This window comes from Echeneis naucrates, chromosome 15, assembly GCF_900963305.1.
Source record: "Echeneis naucrates chromosome 15, fEcheNa1.1, whole genome shotgun sequence".
In the NCBI taxonomy this organism is placed as follows: Eukaryota; Metazoa; Chordata; class Actinopteri; order Carangiformes; family Echeneidae; genus Echeneis; species Echeneis naucrates.
Genome location: NC_042525.1, coordinates 19,197,908 through 19,218,072, shown reverse-complemented (window position 1 = coordinate 19,218,072; position 20,165 = coordinate 19,197,908). Strand labels below are relative to the sequence as shown.

Here is a 20,165-nt window from a genome sequence, read left to right as displayed (position 1 = left end):
TTGACAGTTTGAACAGGCTGCTAAAGCTTGCATTAAAAAAAAAAGTATGCTTTTATTAATTTATTTTATTCCATTTATTGTATTTACCTATTTGCCTTATGTATCAAAGTTGGTGAAGAATGGCTGACATTTGTTGGAGAAGAAGGAAAGAAAATTATTTTAGCAAAAATGCAAAATGGCAGTAAAGCAGTAAGGGAAAAAAATGACTGCTGTTAATCTTCCATTCAAGTTATGACTATAGAGATGTGAAGTCACTGGGCCAATTCCAGCTGACAGTGGGCAAGAGAATATATCCTGGACAAGTCGCTAGTTCATCACAAGTCAACATATAGAGACAAACAACCATTCTCACACGTTGGTAATTTATATTTGTCAATTAATCTGCAATCATTTAAGTCATCATCTCATACAGACCAAGTGTCAAACCATCGTGACGTCCTGCGTTGGTTCTGAACTGCTGAGTTTAAAATTCCTTATTGCCATTTTGTTTTCGTGAAACCAGTGGAAACCGCATTAGGAGAGGAAGGTTGAGCTCAAGAGGAGTCAAGGCTGGATCTGACCTGCTTCATACTCTATCTTGATTGGGTGACACAATCTGTCAGTCACGCAGTAGCCAAGCAAGGCTCTCACTGCATCTGGATCATAATGAGTGAAGCCAAACTGCGTTAACCTGACCTGGAGGGACAAACATTTGCCTCCTAAATAGATAGATCAAAGAGAAATTAAGGATTTAGTTCTGTTAAAATGCTACAGAAATGAAGGAGGAAAAGTGTGGGAGTAACAAGTAGTAACAAGTCAAAACCAGAGGGAAGAGCATGGTGAGAGATGATCAGTAAAAAGGAGGAGAGCTCCATCTTTTGTGATTTTATTTATGCCTAAAGTGTTGAAAACACTTTAGGCCTCTAATTAAATCAAAAGAGCAAGGGGGCGGGGGAGTGGAATCACAAGGGGGGATCACAAGAAAGGATAACTGAGTGAGCGAAAGAGAGGAAGATGGCTTTGGAAATAAAAAAAAGAACAGAATATACAGGAGAGGATCATAAAAATGTGGCAGAGAGGAGATAAAGAGTGAATCTGAGAAAGGGAGAGCTGAAGTTATTTGTAATTATAAAGAGGGAGGGAGAACAAATTAATCAGCATTGCAGCGGGTGAATAATGCAATGGAAGAGCTCGCAAAACGCATTTAGAGGGGGAAAAATGGGGGATGGGGGGTGTATTTCAGGCAGCGATAGCTAACAGGGACACGGAAAGAGATAAAGGTTCAGCAAGAAACATCTGTGGCTTATGGAAATCGCTTCTGTTCAAAATAGATGCAAACTTCTGGGGAAAATGCTAATTTGACTTGATGCTGTATTTGAATCATCTCGCCAGGGCTAAGAAACAACACCTCAGATAGCTTCGCTCAACCTTTTAGGTTTCCTGCGCACACGCTGAGATACCCACAGAGCCTTAGTGCTCCCTCTGCCTCGACGAGAGCGTGTTCCCATTTGCTTTGTAGACTGAAATTTACTATGACAAGGAGATGATTCTGTGTTGAGATTGAAAGCAAAGTGCAGACCGAGGGGTTCGAAAACAAACCATAAAGTTAACTTTGAGAAGCCAGCTTTTCCAGGAAAACACTTGGGTCACCTGTCACTGCTGCTTTGCCATGTTCGCTGAACAATAAACGACTTCCGTGTGGGGAGTTTTCTTATTTTCCATAAGGTTTGAATGCTGCACCATTTATTTAAAAAAAAAAAAAGCTTAATTTTTAATTTGCACCAACAAAGTGTCTTTGAATGTCACATCCACTTTATGTATACAAATGCTTTTCTCCACATGTTAGATGGTGCTGGGGAAAAAGTCAATTTCTTTATAAATGTTGAGGGTCAAAGAAAATGTGAAAACAGGAGACAGAGTGCATTACAGAAGCTAGATTACATCACCAAAGGTTCCTTTTTTATTTTGTTTATGCTTTGGATGAGGCTGCTGGGATCAACTGTGTGTACAGACTGAAGCACAGACACACACGTCATAATTCACTTTTCAATTCAGTTTACCACAGCAACAAGTCAGTGAGCTACAGAGTTAAAGACACTGTGAAATGAGTATTCAACTATAGCTGACCTTGTGCTGCATTGGTAGGCGTATATGTGTATATTCTACTTGACAGAGGTCGAATGAGACTTTTGTTTGTCCAACCTCTGATTGCTTAGCTGTTTTCTGGTCTGACAGGGGGGTAAAGAGACCATTTCATGGTACTGTAAACAATTATCAGAGATTTAAATTGTCTCACAACTAATTTTCTACTTGAGTGTAATGATACGAGTGTGTATTACCATTTGGGTACAAAATAAAAAAACAAAGGCGTTCATCCTAACTCCTCTCCCCCTCCTCCACCCTGCAGCTCAGAACTGTTCAGGTCTGAGGACGTGTGTCGAGTGTCTGGAGAGAGTGGAGTGTGGTTGGTGCGGTGACCCCAGCAACACCGGTAAGGGCGTTTGTATGGAGGGTTCCTACCGAGGGCCTCTGAAGCCTGCCAACCCCCGAGCAGGGTCACGAGGCCGGGACAGACTGCGAGACAGGGACATGATGCTGGACCAGAGTCTGTGCACATCTGACAGAGGTTACAACTGGGCCTTCATCCAGTGTCCGGGTGAGTGAACCGCTGAACCCTGTGCAGCTTCAGTATGTCACAAATTGAAAACACTCACCAACAACACTCTTTCTATCAGTGAGGGTGGAAAAACAAATCTTCTTGTAACTCATTATAGTTAAAACTAGCAGTGGAACTTTGAAGCCAACTAGGAGTTAGCATTATAACATGCAAGATGTAATTAATGGAAGACTAGCAGCTCAACCTCACTTTCATATTGTGTGTCTGTGTGTGTGTGTGTATGTTTGTGTCCTCACAGCGTGCCAGTGTAATGGCCACAGCAGGTGTGTGAACGGCAGTGTGTGCGAGCATTGTGGGAACCTGACAGCAGGGACACACTGCCAGAGCTGCATGCCCGGGTACTATGGAGACCCCATCAATGGAGGGAAATGCAATGGTAAGAGGGAAATGACGCAAGGTTTTCCGCACAAAGTGTCCCACCAGAGACATTAACTATTTCACTTTTTAAAAGTTCGAACATTTCGACGGACATCACTTTAGACTTGTTCAATACAATACAAGGAACATATTTGGAAATGACTGATGATTTAGATGTTTTCAGTGTCTGTTGTTTCATCTTGCTTTCTCGGTCATTGAACACCCAACATGTGCATCGGTAGTCCACCGTGCTGTAATAGGCACAAACAGCCTGATGGGGGCAGTGTTGAAAAGCAGTGAGATTCCCTTGGCAGCCAGTAGAGCCCAGGAACAGAAAACAGGAAGTATCTGTAGACTGTGTACAGGGAACAGCATCAGCAGCCCACTGCACTGTCTGCTTCCAGTCTCTTGTCTATCATTTCCCATGGACAGGTTTCTCATGGAGGTTGGAGTCAGGGGCCAACGTTGTGATGCATACAAAAAGACACACACATGCTCGAACACTGTGTATCCATGTTCTGGTGCTGTCACTCAGCAGTTTTCCCACTCTTTGATTTGTCTTGCACAGATACAGCAGCAGCAAGTCCCGCGGCAGAACGTGTTAACAGCAGACTATACGTGTGAGTCAGTTGATAGAATGTGTTATGTCAGATGATAGATGTGAAGGCTGATGGGGGCTGCGTTGGGGGAGGTGTATGATACGGGCCTAGACAGGAGAAAGGCATCAGAGAGTGTGTGTGTGTGTGTGGGGGGGGGGTGTCTGCTGGACTGCGAGCAAGGGAGGGAGAAGTGTGAGGGCGGCGCAGCAGCATCAGTCTCGCTGTGACAGGTGCACGTTTTGGCTTGACGGCAGCGTGACATTAAATCGCTCTTAATCATTTTCTTATTTCCTGAGTTGACTGGTCTGTACGTCCCTGGCGGCTTTTTCACAGTGAACCGGGCGCTGATAGATGTACTCCTCTTGTTGCCTCTGTGCAGGACAGCCTCTGATGCACTTTCTTTTCTTCTTATTTGGATTTATTAGCATTTTTATTTACTCTCTGCTTCGTCCTGCTTGGGTTTTTTCCCCCTTATACTCTCTTTAACGTCCTGCCGATCATACTCTCACCGCACATGTTCCATTTTCACACCCCTTTTAAGGCTCCTTTTGGTTTTTGCCACAGTTCCTCAGTTTACCTGTCCTGTCATTCTTCCTTTTATTTTCTTTCCTGCTTGCTCCCCTCTTTACTTTTTCTTTTTCATTTCATCTCTCTTTTCTCTCGTCCTCATTCCTTACCTGTTCTTTAATTTTTAATCCAATCTCATTTAAATGTATTTCCTTTTCCTGTTGCTTTTTCATTTCCTTTCTTCTTTTCTTGTTTCCTTCCTCTAAGAAAAGAATGATAAATGTCTCCCCTTTCCTCTTTTCCTCTCCTCCATGATTTAAGTCCTTCTCCTTTGTTTCTTTTCTCTTTCCTTCTCGTCTCTCTTTCCTCTGCCATTTTCCAATTTCCTCTACTGTGCTCCCCAGTAATGTGCTGGTTAAACTGGATTTGCAGACAGATGTGCCATTGGTTCCCACCTTCATCCACTAACCCTTCCACCTCCATCTTTCGTACATTCTTTTACCTTTACGTCTCCACCTCTATCATTTTTCCTGTTTTACCTCTGTCATTTCCCTTTATGATCCATAATAGCTCTCCCCTCCCTCTGTTCTTTCATCTATTATTCCATTCCTCCTTTGCTCTATCTCCATCTCTCTCAAGCTCTCTTTATAAAAAGGACCACCAGATTTACCTTGGACTAAACGTCCGAGAGTCAATGGTGTGTAGCTGATTAGGCCACTGAGTGAGAGAGAGACAACTCTGGTAGTTCCAGTGAGAGGAAAAAGCCTTGGCTCATAAGGTTGCCAAAAGATGGAAGGATGAGAGAGCCAGGGGGTGGAGTGAAAGGGGGGAGACAGAGGGACAGAGACAAAGACGGGCAGACAGAGAACGAAAGAGATAAAATTATGTGGCGAGATATACAAGGTTAATATCTGTGGTAAAGGACAGTTGCTCCTGGATGAAGAGATGATGAAAGGATAGAGGATAAGATGGGGGGCTGGACAGAGATGAAGAGATGGAGGACAGACAAAGCAGAGGGGAGTCCGTCCGTTTCGATGTCCCTGAGACAGATGATTAACTAACCTTGTCACAACTGGATGAAGTGTGTGTGTGTGTTTGCGTGTGTGCGCGTGCGTGCGTGCGTGCGTGCAGGCTATTAGTGTTCCTTTTCTCTGACTGTACCATTAACCTTGTCCTGCATACACACCAAATCAAACGTACCCACACCAAACTTCAGAGCTACTACTGACAACATGATGGATGTCTTTTCAGAATTTTGGAGCCTCAAAGGAAGACGTACATTTTAGATCGTCTCCTGATGATAGACAGGAAAGCTGCTTGTTTTTATGCACATCCTGGGAGCCTTTGTTCCGCTGATTCCTCAACTCCTTTTTTTTAATCACCGCGCCGATGATGTTTTCAAAAAATTCTCTTTTTAAATTATATTTATCACAGAGGTGTGTTTTCTCACTCTGACAGAAAGATGGTCGTCTGCAGGTAGCGCATCTACAGCCGTGTCGCCAGGTGGTTATGTGCTTTGTTGTTTGCTTAATGAAACTTCAACAGCAGTGTTTTAGGACACGAGAGTTAAGGTGGATTTATGTGTCTGTGTCACAGGGTGTTAATGTGCTGGGCCAAAGTGTACCCCTTTAAATCTGTTGAGGATTTTTAGTTAGTGCAGGGGCCAATAATTAGTATATTAGTCTTTAAATTGAGGTGAATTTTCAGCTTTTTTTTTTTTTTTTTCTTATGATGATAAATTGATTACATTTATGGGACCTTTACTGATAAAATGTGCAATTTTCTGGCATTCTAAAGTAGAAACCTAATGTACTCTGTGCAAAAAGCTTTTTGATGTGTTATTTCTGTGATTAACATCTATGGCAACTAAAGGTACTCTGCTAGATTTCATGGATGAATGAAACGAACCTGGTGGGAGTCAGGAAACACCATCCAGCTCAACTGGCACAAATTTGTACAGGATTAACCAACTAATGTGAGAGAGAGGCAACTGTAAGCTCACACCCAGCAGGAGCTTTTGTAGGCTGACTGGCCCAGTGAAGAAAAACTCATGATTCCACAAATGCCACCTCATATGCACAACTTAACTTCAGCTCCTTCAAAGTCTCCTGCCAGTCTGTCAAATCTGTGCTCTCACTACAGAGCTAGACAAACAAATGCCCCAAATAGATCAAATCTTCACAGTTTCTTTCAAAAGAAACACAATCATTGACATCTTTGAAAATACATGATGGAACAATAAATCCTGTGCAGCTTCACAAGAGCCAAGCACACAGCTGAACATAGCTGAACTTGGAGGAAAAAAATACAGGCCCTCTCCACTGCATGACAAAACATCCTCAGGTCCCAGCGCCACCAGCATCTCTGTGTATCACACAACTAGCATGATTCAGAGACAGCTGAGGAGAGGGAGTGAGGGAGTGCGAGGAGAGATAGTGTATCAGAGCAATAGGGAGACAGTGATCTACTAATGTGGATCATGCAAAATTTATGGAAGCAATAAAACTATTCAGTGTGAGATGCCGATGGCAGAGGAGCATTATATACAGGAATACAAGGTAGGAAAAGATAACAAGCACAAGAAGAAGTCATACAAGCTGCAGTCTTCCCTAGAGGACAGGTTATTTCAGAGGGCAGTACTGCACCATAGTGGTCTGTCTGATGGGGACTGACTGAACCAATGAACCAGCTGATACTACATGTATGGAAACTTTAAAAATGTGCAGAAAATTTATGTCATATTTTTCCCTAAAAACGAATGGTCAAGACTTGTTACATTATGATTTCACAGCACAACTGGCACCATTTAGCTACGCCCACCTGGACCCATCATCTAATCATGCAGGATTTGGTTATTATTTGGTAGGAAATTTGGTATTTGCATAAAATCATTTTTTTTGTTGTTGTTCTGAGACCAGCCAGACTCTGACTGACTGTTCCATTGAGAAGCCTGAAAAAAAAAAAAAAAAAAACTACACTGAGAAAGAAATCTGCTTTTGACCGGTCATCCAGATTTGCACAATAATTAATGAATTTGCTTTGAACCAAAAGCTTTCTGAAGATTTCTTCATGTGCTTCAGTTTTGCTTTGTTTTCCATTAATGTTTGATCACCTGCAGTCTTTTTGTCATATTACATCACATTATTCAGGAAGTTTCATCTACGAACTGCTTGGGAGAATATTATGAGATGCAGATGTCTGTTGGCTAAACTGTAATTCTCATTATTACTCCTGTAGTTTGCCTGTGGATGCCCCTAGCTAGGATTTGATTATTGTTAGATTTTTGTTTAGCTTTCTTGCTGAGTATAGGAGGATTTAACTAATCGATAGCTAGACACCTCAAGAAAAGATGGATGTAGCACTCAGGTCTCCTGTTCTATAATTGCTCGGTTTTCATTCTCTGTCTTTCTCTGAATTAGACTGACAGTGTCCCCAAATCACTCTTTACTCCCCATACACTTTGCTCTATATAATTCCTCACAGGCACATTTAGACACACAACATACATTTACATTACATTTTAATGCACCAGTCATAATCAGCTTTATTGTCAATTCTTCTGTACATACAAGATATATAGAGGAATCGAAATTACTTTTGCTTTTTTTGTCCTCTATGGTGTAACATAGAACCAATGGAAAAAAGTGGAGAACATAGAAGAGCAGAGAAAAATGGGGTGGGGTTCGTGGCCCGGGGGCCCTACGGTGTACGGTTTGGATGGGTACCCGGGGTCTTTTGGGTGTCATGCCTGGACCTTGTCTTGCAATGGCTCAATGCTTCTTGGCTGTTCCTTGGCCATGAAAGATTTCCATCTGCCGCGGTCTCCACAGTTTTTGGGCGTTGGGGGCTTGGGGCCAGTACCTTGTCCTGCCCCTGTAGTTTTTCCCCCCTTGTCCACCTGCAGGGGCATTGCTTAACTCCCTGAGTGTGTGGTGGTGGTGGCTCTCTGGGTTTGGCGCCTCTTGTGCTCCAACACACGGGGTGGCACTTCTGGGGAGCCAGTGCCCCTGATCCAACTTTGGGCTCTGGTAATGGTCTCATATTTAGGGAATGCCCACAGACATGTATAGCTTCACTAACCAGCTCGTGTTGGGTCTATCTATCACTATCCATCACTATATACCTTATCTTTGACTCAGCTCAGACTCCCATCTCTCCAGAGATCTACATAAAAACAGCCCTGAATCTTGACTATCTCTTATGACTGGCTGGCTGTTTCCTGAATAATCAGGTAAATGAACAGTGGTGGGTCCACGTTCAAGTCTTAGAAGTCCTGACTCCCGATTTTTAGACTCAGTTTCTGAATTCAGGCTGTGAGACTGAGACCTTTGACACTTTCACCCTACACTGATTCATAATCAAAGAAGACATGGAGATCTATCTTTCTATAATGGAACGTTTTAGGAGTGAAAGAGTTTTCTGCTTCTAATGTGAAAGTAATGCAACATTGCGCTGTGCTTCTATTATCCCATTCAGGCAGTTAAAAGAGCAAAATCAGCCAATAAAAGAAAATGTGAGGTTGTTTTCAGGAAAACTATTGTGCGCCACAGGTAATTTTTAGCATTTGAACAAACCATTGACGCTGTTATTTTTAGTGAGAGACTCTTTTTTGTGACAACAGATCATATATTGTATTCCCCTCGTCCCTCCCACTCTCTAACTCCCCCTCTGTGCCTAGCTTTTGTCCCCAATTTTGAGGTGGTGATGTGGAGTATCTATGCAGGGTGTGACAGCAGGGGTCCTTTGTAAAGTTGTGTCCCGTGTGAGCACTATAGAGATGTTGGGTACTGTCTCTGCAAGAAACTGGCAGCACAGCCACAACAACCAGAGACTGGGAACTGCAGTCACAGTGTGTAAGTGAGGTAGATCACACAAAGCCGGATGTCGTTAAGGTTTACCAGCAGCAGAGCAGCAGAGAAGTGATGTTGCCTGAAGGATCGCTCCGTTTACAGTCCTCTTTGTGAAAACACTGTCAAATGCACTCTTGCCTGTTGCCCTAAGTGTATGCTACTGTGTGTGCATGTATGTGCTTCAAAACATTTTTGAAATATGTTTGTGTGTGTTGGTGTACTGTACCTATGGAGACCTATTCAGTCACAACAACAAAAAAAAAAAAAAAAAAAAAAAAAAAAAAAGGGGGCAAAACACACCAATCGGCAACACACAAAGCCACATCTCATCCAGAATACGTTGCTTTCTTTTTCATGGCCAGAAGCTCAAACTGACATTAAACATACATCAGGTCATGTGCTAGCCTATAAGATAAAATAGTGCATACAAGCTACCTGTCAAGTTTACAAGTACACCTAAATACCTATGTTCTCTTCGAGGAAAAAACGCATGTTATGAAGCATAAAAATATACAAAAACATTACCCAACCCCTTTAATAACTTTCACCAATAAACAGATGCCTTATAGCTCAACTGTATTGTAATTCTGTAGCTTTCATTTTTACGATTTCTGGTTATTCACATTCAGCTATAACAATAATCTCACATACATTCACGTATTTTGTTAGATGAATCAAGAATCTTGCACATATGCAGGGCATGAACAAGGATTGCTTGACCACTTCCAGGGTCATTTACAACTTGACTGACAATATTAATATCATATAACTGATGACATTGCTGTCAAATACATGAAGTAACTTCCTATGAACGTCTGGACATTTCTCCATGTACCACAACCTGACCCCAGAAATGTGGCTGAAAATCAGTGGATTGCATAATGAAATCAGCAGGACGCCCTGTTTCACACTTGACCCAAATGCAACAGCCATATCAAAAGCCATATTACAGGGCAAACTGTGAATTTAACCACAGACAAAAACAATGGAGGCTAGCTGGTTTTATCCACATCCTTAAGAGTCTGCTGGGATCACTCATCCATGTGGCCACTGTGAAACAGGCACGCACCAAATGGACTAGAAAGTATTACAAAGAGCTTCACATCCTTGGTGTCCCCAGCTGCATGTGCTACTACAAGGGGTTATAAATGAAGTAGCAGCCTTTCAGAGGAGCGTGACCAGTCAGTGTCACTGATTCCCCTGGATGACAGAACCACAAATGTCTCTGTGAAGTTTCTCACCGAATCTGTGTAGTGTTCAACTAAACCTGTTTGTCCAAGATGCAAAGCTTATCTAGTCAAAATTGTTATTACACATATATCCAGCATCCACTTAGACATATTTCAGAATTGCATAGTTGATTTTTCTTGCCAGTCCAAATAAGGAAGTAATAGTGATTTTGAGTAGTTTTTTTTATGTTTGCTATTTACAACATATACATTTAATTGTTTTTATGCCTTTGAAAGCCTAATAAAACTGCTTTTAGTCACATGGTGATGAGATACAAATCATGTGCAGTTAAATTATTGAAACTTTGACCCTTGGACGATAAATGTCCAAGCAGTTGAATGAGAATATGCTGGGGGAAGGAAACTGTATTCAACAGCTCTTTGATGTCACTAAGACATGAAAACCCTTTGTTTCTCTTTGTATGCAAATATGTGTGTCTTCCCATGTCTAATACTTCTTTCATCTCTTTACCTTATTATTGCCTCTTTTTGCCCTCAACCATCTTGCACTGGCCCCCAATTAAAGATAGTAAAAGGGCCCGTCCTCTCTTATCTCACCAAACTGCCCCATAGGAGCAACTACACAAAGAAAAACCTGGAGTCAGCTTAGGTGGAAAGTGGCATTGATGATGGTGGTGATGATGAAGGTTAAAAGAATATAAATGGAAATGAGAATGTGATTGATGATAATCTGGGAGACACACTTTAAAAATATAATATTCCTGAGTTTTATTAGTGATGTTATTTTGATTCCTGCAGGACTTTGGGATCTGCCAGAATCTGACACAGCGAAGTTTGTGTTGAAGTTCTGGCCTTTTATTTAATAACCAGCCTGCAGTACCTCCAGTCAGTATTTATTTGCCCTCATGGGGAAATGTTCCTGGAGACACCAAATGCAGCAGAATTACCAGAGACTGGTGTTAATGTGTCGAGAGGGATTTTGCCACTACAGCAGCATCATGACTGTGCAAAATAGACTCTCTCCAGCTGAGTGGCTGAGGGCAGAGTTTGAAGATGGGTGTGGTCAAAGGTCAAAGGCCAGTGGGACTGCATTAAACAGGATTTCCCCCGAGGAGACTAGCGCGAGGATTGAAAACCCATGGGCTGGTAACAGGATAATGATATAATTCTATCCAATTCAGTTTTTAGCTTCATTGTTCTGCAGCCAGTTAGATTTCAGTCTTGATTATTTAGTAAAATGTCACTCAAGTGTGTGGTCACACTTCAGGATATATTGATAATATACAATTTCAATATTAATTGAATCTGTGCTTAATGATGATTAATAACATATTCATGAAATTATTCTTGCCTGAGCATAAAGTTTATTTGATGTTTCACTTTATTTGTTGGCCGATGTTGGCCAGGGTTCACATCCAATTGTATATCATGAGTGAATTTATGTTGTCTTTCAACAAGTCAAACAAGTTGTAGCTGTAAAAAAAAAGAAGAAGAAAAAAAAAAAGAACCAACCTAAAACACAGTTTCATAAAGTACAAGGGCCTATGATCTCTAACTGACATCTAACATTACACCTGCATGTCCAATGCACACTGAAATATTAAGACAATAGAAAACAATGAAAACATAAATTAAAAAGAGAGTTACAGAGAAATGCAAGGTAAGTAAGAGAAGTACAAGTTTTCACACTAGGACTTCCTAAAACATACATTATAGTATGTTTGGCGGACACCCAGTATACTGGTTGAGTCCACTTTAAGCTAAAACAGTGCTGATAACACACTCACTGATAGTCTTATTTCCTCATCTATACCTCACTTTAACAGATAGATACACACAGACCACCCAGTTCCCACCAACACCAGTACACACACACACACACACACACACACACACACACTCAAATGCTCCTTGGCAACATGCAGAAGCAGTGACTGAGAAATTGTGCTCCCCACAGGGGTCTTGAAGGGGTCAAGGGAAATATGATTTATATCACATCAGCCATTTTTGCTAAGGGATCAGATTTCTTTTTATTGTGGTTTATTTTTGTGTTGTCAGCAAGTGTAGCATGTGATGTGCTTTCTCCTTCGTCCATTTCATTCATTTACACTCTTTTTTATGTCTCCCCCATTCCCTTCATCCTTCAATTCCACTTCTCTGAATTGACTTCACTTCCTCTGGGCACTTTAATATGATTGTGTCTACATTTCCGGTTGGATAGTCGAGGGCTGATTTGACTATAAGGATGTTTAGTTTAAGTGTTCTAAGGATTGGCTACAGCATTAGAGGACTTGATGTGCTTTGTGACTACTTGTTTGGCCCATTTTCTTTCATGAGGTGTGATAGACAGCGCGCACGATTGTCACAAACCACCTTGTGATCTGGCAGCATTATTTTGACTCATGAAACACTGAAAACAGTGCCAGAACACGGACAGCTCAGATGAGACTCCTGTCTGTGAACCTCAGGGTGTGACGGCCCGGAGCAGCTTTCACAGTTTTACTGGGAAGAGAAAAGTGAATGGCAATGACAGGGACAGTGACAGTGAAGGCACCTGTAAGATGCAGGTTTCTTTTAATAAACATCTCTGTAGGGATAAAAGACAAAACATTCCATGTAAGAAAAATACGGCTAGTGTGCTGTTTTTCTGCCATGTACTTATTTTTGTCAATGTTTCACTTTGACTTGATAAAGTAGTGTTGCGTACATATATTTATATATCTATTCAGAAAAAAGTAAAGAGAAATATTGATAAATATTTTTTTCATGAGTACTTTGATATGTACATTCTGATAAACAAGCAGATGCATTTACATGAACAACATGGCTACTTGTAAAGTTCAATTTTGTGTTTAAATTTAGTTGAAAAAGATCAGATTTTTTCATTTATCTTCTGGCTGGAATGTCATGGTGTTAATGTCCAGCTGTTACAGTGGATAAAAAAAAAAATGCTAATTTAATGTTTGTAAGTATGATAGAGATTGATACCCTGACATATTCAACATGGATACAGTAGCTGTTCAGTTGTCAGTTATTGCATCAGAGACGTGGGTGCGTTTGTTTCTTGATTCGGTGGAGTTTGAATCCCTGTATATAACTGGAGATGAAAGAGGATTTATATCGGAACTTTCATCAGTGTGTGCAGAGCAGGGAGCAGGTCTGTGCCAAGACTCAGCTGGAAGCAGGATCTTGTTTACCGCTCAGAGGATTACAGTGGTTTTCATGTTTGTGCAGTCAGGTGTCACTATTTTGCTGCAAAATTTGAAATCATTTAACTTGTCACCAATTGACAGGCTTAGAGGTGTTGTGTTGTGTCGCTCTTTTCAAGTGTCTTCATTTAACTTCTAATTTGGTTTTGTGGATGGGAGCTGAGAGCGGCCTTGTTAACCAACCAGCAGAATCTTTTTGCGTGCTGCCACTCTTTTCTCTCTGCCTCAGTCTTTCTTCAAGTGCCATCGGCAAAATCTGTTGGCTGCATGTGCATTTCTTGTTCTTTGTGTGCCTTTGTTGACTGTCTGCTAAATCAATAGATGGATGACCCAAGCCCGCACTAACATGCCTGTGATTTGTCTATTATCTCAAGTCAAAAAGCTACCTTCTGTTAATGCTATGTTATCTCCAGAACCCTTAAAGTTCAGTAGATGGTTTTCTGTCTTTCTAACTGGTCATTGGAATTTTGAAGAAGAGATTGAAATTATATTTTGTTATAGACAGCATTTGTTGTTAACGCCCCCTGTTACTCAAGTTAAAGATAGTCCATTCCACTTTTAGTTGGCTGAAATCTGATCCAAATGCGCAGGCGTGTTTTTCAAAATCTGAATCGAAACATTTAAGTGATGGCTTATGTCTGCTTGTTTTTGCTCAGTGTTTGCAATAAAAACAGGTGGCACAGGAGAGGGGATAGAGGAGGCTCTTTTCCATTCATTATCTGTGACTGCCTTTACCTTGACCTGAGTGCGCTGCTGTTTTATTACACTGCTCAGACTCTGTGCCAATTGAAACGAATAAAGCAAGAAGCATAAGTCGATTCAGCTGGAGAGGGACGCAGGAGAGAATGGCTGTTTATTACTTTGAATGCACACCTACACAAACTGTGGTTCAAGGGCATGGTGAACGGTGCAGAAGTGATTTGGGATCTAAATTACAGGCTAGCTCCGTGTGAATCATATGGCCAAATCATGGTCTGCTGTTACTACGCGAAATGATTCAAAAGATAAGATTCACCAAGGCAACTGTGGCTCTAAACAAAGCCTGTATATAAGCCATTGCTTCCATAAAGCCAACAAATTTACCATTAAGCATATTTCTTTATGCCGCTGCTTTTACTCTGGAGATGTTTCTGCTTTGACTAAAACGCATCTTTACAAAAAAGTTTGGCTTTCAGCTAATTTCATTATCTTTCTTCTTCAGTACAGCCAATGTCATATTTTGATAATAACAAAATTTCTATTGCCCTGTAATTTTTGGAATCAGATTGTTTTCTCCCCTGCAGAACTAAAACCTAAAAGTCTTTGCTTCACTCCACAAAAACAAGAGTCTGATTATTATGCTGTGTTTTAACAGACCCACGGCTAAAAATATTTAGTTTGTCCTAAGGGTGGCCGTTACGCCTAAGGGGGAAAATTAAGTGATAATATGAACATTATGATGAAAAAGACCATAAACTCATTATAGGAAAACATTTGCTGGACTGTACAACAAGCAATGGAGTTGCTGCTGATGGTCTTTAGATAGAATGCAGATTTAAGACTCTACAGCTCTGACTTCATTTACAGACCTTTGTCCGATTTTAAAAACTGTCTCTGAGGTTGCAATGTCATATCATTTCACTGCTTCTCACATGATATTTCTACTGCCCCTGAGGGTTCAAAAATAAATCAGAATATCATAAGAGTCATTTCTTCTTTTAGAGCAGAAAATGTGCTGAAAAACGTTAAGGCCATCCGTGTGTTAGATGTTGATATGAGTACAGCCTAAATCAAAATTGCACTAAACGTAGCTGCACTGCAGTAGAAGAGGTGCTTAGGTTAGATAAGTTAAAGGTGCATCAGGTTCAGTTTTCCACCAAGAAGAGAAAACATTTCAGTCAGGAACCTGAACCTGTTGTTGCAGGATGACAATAACTAAGAGCCACAAAGTGTTTTGAGTTTTCTCTCAGTGATTTGGCCTTTCTCAAGTTCTTACTGTTCTCTTAAAGTTTATCTGTAGCTTTTGTTCCTTTTTCTACCTAAGAAAACTGTTGGGTGCTTTAAATTGGCATCACTGAGAGTTTCACCTTTTATGTCTGACACATCTCTCCCATTTGTCTTTGCAGCCTGTAAATGTAACAGCCATGCCAACGTGTGCCACATCAACACAGGGAAGTGTTTCTGTACCACCAAGGGCATCAAGGGAGACCAATGTCAGCTGTGAGTATTTTATCATATAACTATGATATGTTCCTACCCTTCCTCCAAATTGTTGACCATCATCAGTTGAACAATTAATTGTGCAAACAGAAGACCCTTGGTTGGATGTTTGGGGTCTAATATGTACATCTACACCATCAGCGCCTGTTTGGTGTTGTTTGAACTTTTCTACAGGGTACTAATTAGCCATTTGGCCTTACTTAGTCCTTGAGTTTCAACAGTTTCTGAGCATCTCTTGTTCGGCAAAAAAACAACTTCCATTTTCATTGTGTCACATTGCAACTCACCACACTACCAATCTCGCTCAGTGAAAACAGTTAAGTGTCACCAAGCCTTAAGGCCTTGCTGATCATGTTTGAGGTGGATCTATTGCACCTAGTAGGAGAAGTACGTCCAAGCAATACATGTGAATTCACACAGACAAAAAATTGGCTGGTCATCCCTGGACAAACTTTTCAGTGAAAGCTCAAATTTTTTAGACAAGGATCATTTTGCCACACCTATGGACAAGATGTTAAAATGCCATCATTTCGTTTGCGCAGTGACTTTGGAGCTGTCAGGCACAGAAAGCCGGTCAGAAATGCCATTCATTCTTCTTAAAAATAACAGAAAGCAGGCTTTCACATGTTGGTGCTTGAGCCCTAACAAAGCAAATAAATGCTAAAAATACTAAATATTTCTTTCTCTCACCAAACAAAATATGTGGACATAGACAAAGAAACGCACTTCATAAAGCTGGCACAGTGATGTCCAAATATGGCAGTCAGAAAATGCTTTGGCATGACATCGAATGCCTTTAAGCAGCTGTTCGTGTTGGTTCAACAGCTTTTGGTTCCCAGAAAGATTAAGAGAACAATAATGCTCAAATGTTTATCCGTATACAGTCAGTGTGTGGTTATTTGTATGTGTGTGTGTGTGTGTGTGTGTGTGTGTGTGTGCGCAAAAATAGTTTCCTTTGACTGTGCCAGGCATGACCACTGCAGCACTACAATATCCTAAATGGCTTGGCAGAGCAACGCAGCATGGAGACAGACTGAAATTTGCTGCATCAATAAATCTAGCAAGCAAGGCTAGAGAGAAGGGAGAGAGGATACATCTGTGTGTGTATGTGTATGTGTATGTGTGTAAATGTGTGTGTTTCATTGTGTGGTTTATCATGTCCAATGAAAGGAGCATACAGTAGAATGAAAAAAGGAACTGATGCAGACACTGTGGTCATTTTAGGTGTTTCATGATTTTGCTTTTTGTTTGTAATTGCTCCAGTTATTGGACAACACAGTTGTTTATGTTTGTATTAGGGCTCTCAAAATTAACATGCTCATCTACATAACTGAATTTGCATGATGATTTTGATTAAAATGTTTAACGTGTCTCAAAATCCCCACCAAAAAATGTCTCGGATGATGCGTATTGGGCAGTGGGCTTATGAAGTTTGACCAAACAGAGTTGCTGTAAGTCGCTGTCCAAGATGGCATCTGGCAGCACAGAGCAAAGCTGAGCATTAGTGTGCAAGACTGTCCCTTGCAGAGGGCATAAAACCTGCAGTAAGTTACAATAAAAGATTCGGAAGAGACATGTACTTTTATTTAGCATATATCAATTAGTATTGTCAAAGCGCTTTACAAATAGAACAGGTTTAGACCTAACTATTTATATTATATATACATGAAAAACAGGGAGCAGCAGGCGTTGCAGGAACATGGGGTGGCGATGATTCATCACCTGCAGGATGAGGACAGGGAGGGAGAGGAGAGGAACTGGGAGAGACAGAGACTTTGGGAAAACATGGTTATCGATACGCATGCGAGGGGAGGGGGAGTGAGGCAGAGAGGGAGAGAGGTGCTCAGTCCTTCCCCCAGCAACGTAGGCCTATCCACCTTATTTTCAAACACGGAAGTAAATAGTGACAAACCTCCGTGTTCTTGCTGGTCCCATATCTTCATGAATTCTGTACTACAGCTCAACTCCATGAACTTCATGCAGCAACATGTTCCTGCCTATATCCCCCCCACACCAATGCCTATCTCACTCTTTCTCTCTCTCTCTCTCTCTCTCTCCCACTCTCAACCCAACCGGTCGAGGCAGATGGCCGCCCCCCCCGAGCCTGGTTCTGGTCGAGGTTTCTGCCTCTTAAAGGAAGTTTTTCCTTGCCACTGTCGCCAAGTGCTTGTTTGCTATAAACTCAGTCATACAGAAAACTTTTAAGCCTGGTCTTGAAAATTGCACCCCCAGGACCGATACTGGAAGTTGGTTTCATAGAAGAGGAGCCAAGTAAACCTCCATCTAGAGAGCAGAGTGGCCTACTAGGACAGTGAGGAACTATGAGCTCTCTGAGATATGATGGAGCTTGGCCATTAAGAGCTTTATATGTTAAAAGAAGGATTTTAAATTCTATTCTGTATTTTATCTGCAGCCAATGAAGAGCAGCTAAGACAGGAGAGATGTGATCTCTTTTCCTAGTTCCTGTTAATATTCCTGCAGCAGCGTTCTGAATTAACTGAAGGCCTTTTAGAGATTTGTTTGGACATCCAGATAGTAATGAGTTACAGTAGTCCAGCCTAGAAGCTACAAATGCATGGACTAGTTTTTCTGCATCCTCTTGAGAGAGGATGTTTCTGATGTTCCTAATGTTTCTCAGGTGGAAGAAAGCTGCCCTACTGACTTGTTTTACGTGAGGGACAAAGGACATGTCCTGGTCAAAAGTTACTCCTACAGTGGATAATAACCCATAGCCCTAACCCATCCAGATTGGTCAGATGATTAGATAGTGTTTCTCTGATGTGCTTAGGGAAGAGTGCAATAACTTCAGTTTTCACAGAATTTAGAAGAAAAAAGTTATGGATCAAAGTGGTGTTACTTTATTTCAGTAATCGATGCTCATTCCATGTGAGTATCAATATATCGATACCTCCGAAACGATCACTAGTGGTCAGGTCATTCAGGAGCCCATGAAAAGCTTGCCTTGCAAAGATCTCACCGCTCCAGGTAACATTGTACGTAAGAAGCAGCCAGCTCTCCTCTCCAATAAACAAGTAAACAAGTGAGTCTGTCTCAGCAGCTGACTAAAAGATGAATAAGAGGGCCACATTAATGCAGATATTTGCTTGTGTACAAAAAAGAAAAAAGAAAGAAAAAGTGTCTTTTCTAAATATGATGTGGTTGGTATTATTTTTTTTTTTCATTATTTATATGTTCAATCGGGATACCATATCTGCTCTTCAGTTTAAATGAATTAATAATGAATGAAAAATAAATGTGATTATTCTAAATTGATCCACAGGGCCATGAGATTAATCTGATTCAAAATTATAATTGTTTGACAGTTTTTAATCAAAGTCTGACGTGTTTTCTCTGCTCAACCAAGCGATTTTAATTTTTTGGGTAAAACTTAGTGTGAGCTGGTGTTATTTTGCTTATTTTCAAAATCATAAACATGACAACATGAAATTTGAGTTGCTATGTTCTCTATACCATGGAAGCATAGTGCTGCCACGTCAGTAAAAAAAAAAAAAAAATCATTGTCACGTTATTACAATATACGAACTTATCATATTATAACGTGATATTTTATTGTTAGAATAATAAACTTTTCACATTATAGCGTGATAATTTATATTGATATAAAATGAGAGGTTTCGTGTTTGAGTGAGGAAATGGAGAAGGAATATGGCTGATTTACACCATTTATCACAATAAATTATCACAATATAACGCGATAAATTTGTATATTGTAATAATATGAAAGTATCACGTTATAACATGAAAAGTTTATTTGTCTAACAATAAACTTTTCACGTTATAACGTGATACTGATATTTTTTTCTTTTATTGATGTGGCAGCTTTACCCATAAGGAAGAATAAAAACAACAAGAACTACAAAAACAAAACACACAACACACATACCAAGCTTTAAACAGCTGCCAATATCCCAGAGGCGTGAAAATAATCACACAAAGCCTCCTGCCAAAATAATGATGCAGCACCATGTATATCTACAGGCACACAAACTTTAATTTTTCTCTAAGGTAAGCACAATTTTAGTCAAACCAGCATGTTGTCTGAAGTAACAAAAAAAGTGGGATTTCTTAGTTTAAATCAAACTTGTTCATCTACGTTGGTTTTGATTCCTGAACTTTGACCGTCACCACTGGCTGCCTTCTGCTTCCCTGAATAACACTAGCCGGACTGAAGCCCGGCCAAACTGTTTCACTCTGTCTCCACATGTTCACTGTTCTCTTTCATTAGCTGCTCTCACTCCTGACTGCTCTGGATATACACAAACACACACGTCTACCCATGGCCCCAAATACCTACTTCTTAAGTCCATGGCAGTGCATCACAACAAAAATGTTATATGTGCTTGTGACAATATGTGGCTCAATATACTGAGTATATTATATACTAAGTATTTTTGTAGATCTGAGTTTTATGATGAATGACTAACGATTCCAATTAACCAATCAACTATTAACTAACAATTCAATAGGTTAACAAATTTTTGGCTGTTCTTGCTCATTGATAATACTAATCCTGCATACAAAATTTGGTTTTGCTGTATTAAAAATGTAAAAAATTCTATTCAATTAACTGTTCTTCA

At 40.6% G+C, this 20,165-nt stretch overlaps 1 protein-coding gene across 3 annotated transcripts in view; it reads left to right on the top strand.

Moving 5' to 3' along the window:
• The window catches only part of LOC115055161 (attractin-like protein 1), a 160,115-nt gene that overhangs the window by 83,109 nt on the left and 56,841 nt on the right, over positions 1-20,165 (top strand). For all 3 annotated transcript variants that reach the window (XR_003841665.1, XM_029520685.1, XM_029520686.1), the window contains 3 exons: positions 2,387-2,635; positions 2,895-3,032; positions 15,474-15,567. Coding sequence is in view for 2 of the 3 variants with exons in the window: in XM_029520685.1 (XP_029376545.1) it covers positions 2,387-2,635; positions 2,895-3,032; positions 15,474-15,567 (481 nt within the window). In the remaining variant the exon portion in view is untranslated. The remainder of the gene's footprint in view (positions 1-2,386; positions 2,636-2,894; positions 3,033-15,473; positions 15,568-20,165) is intronic.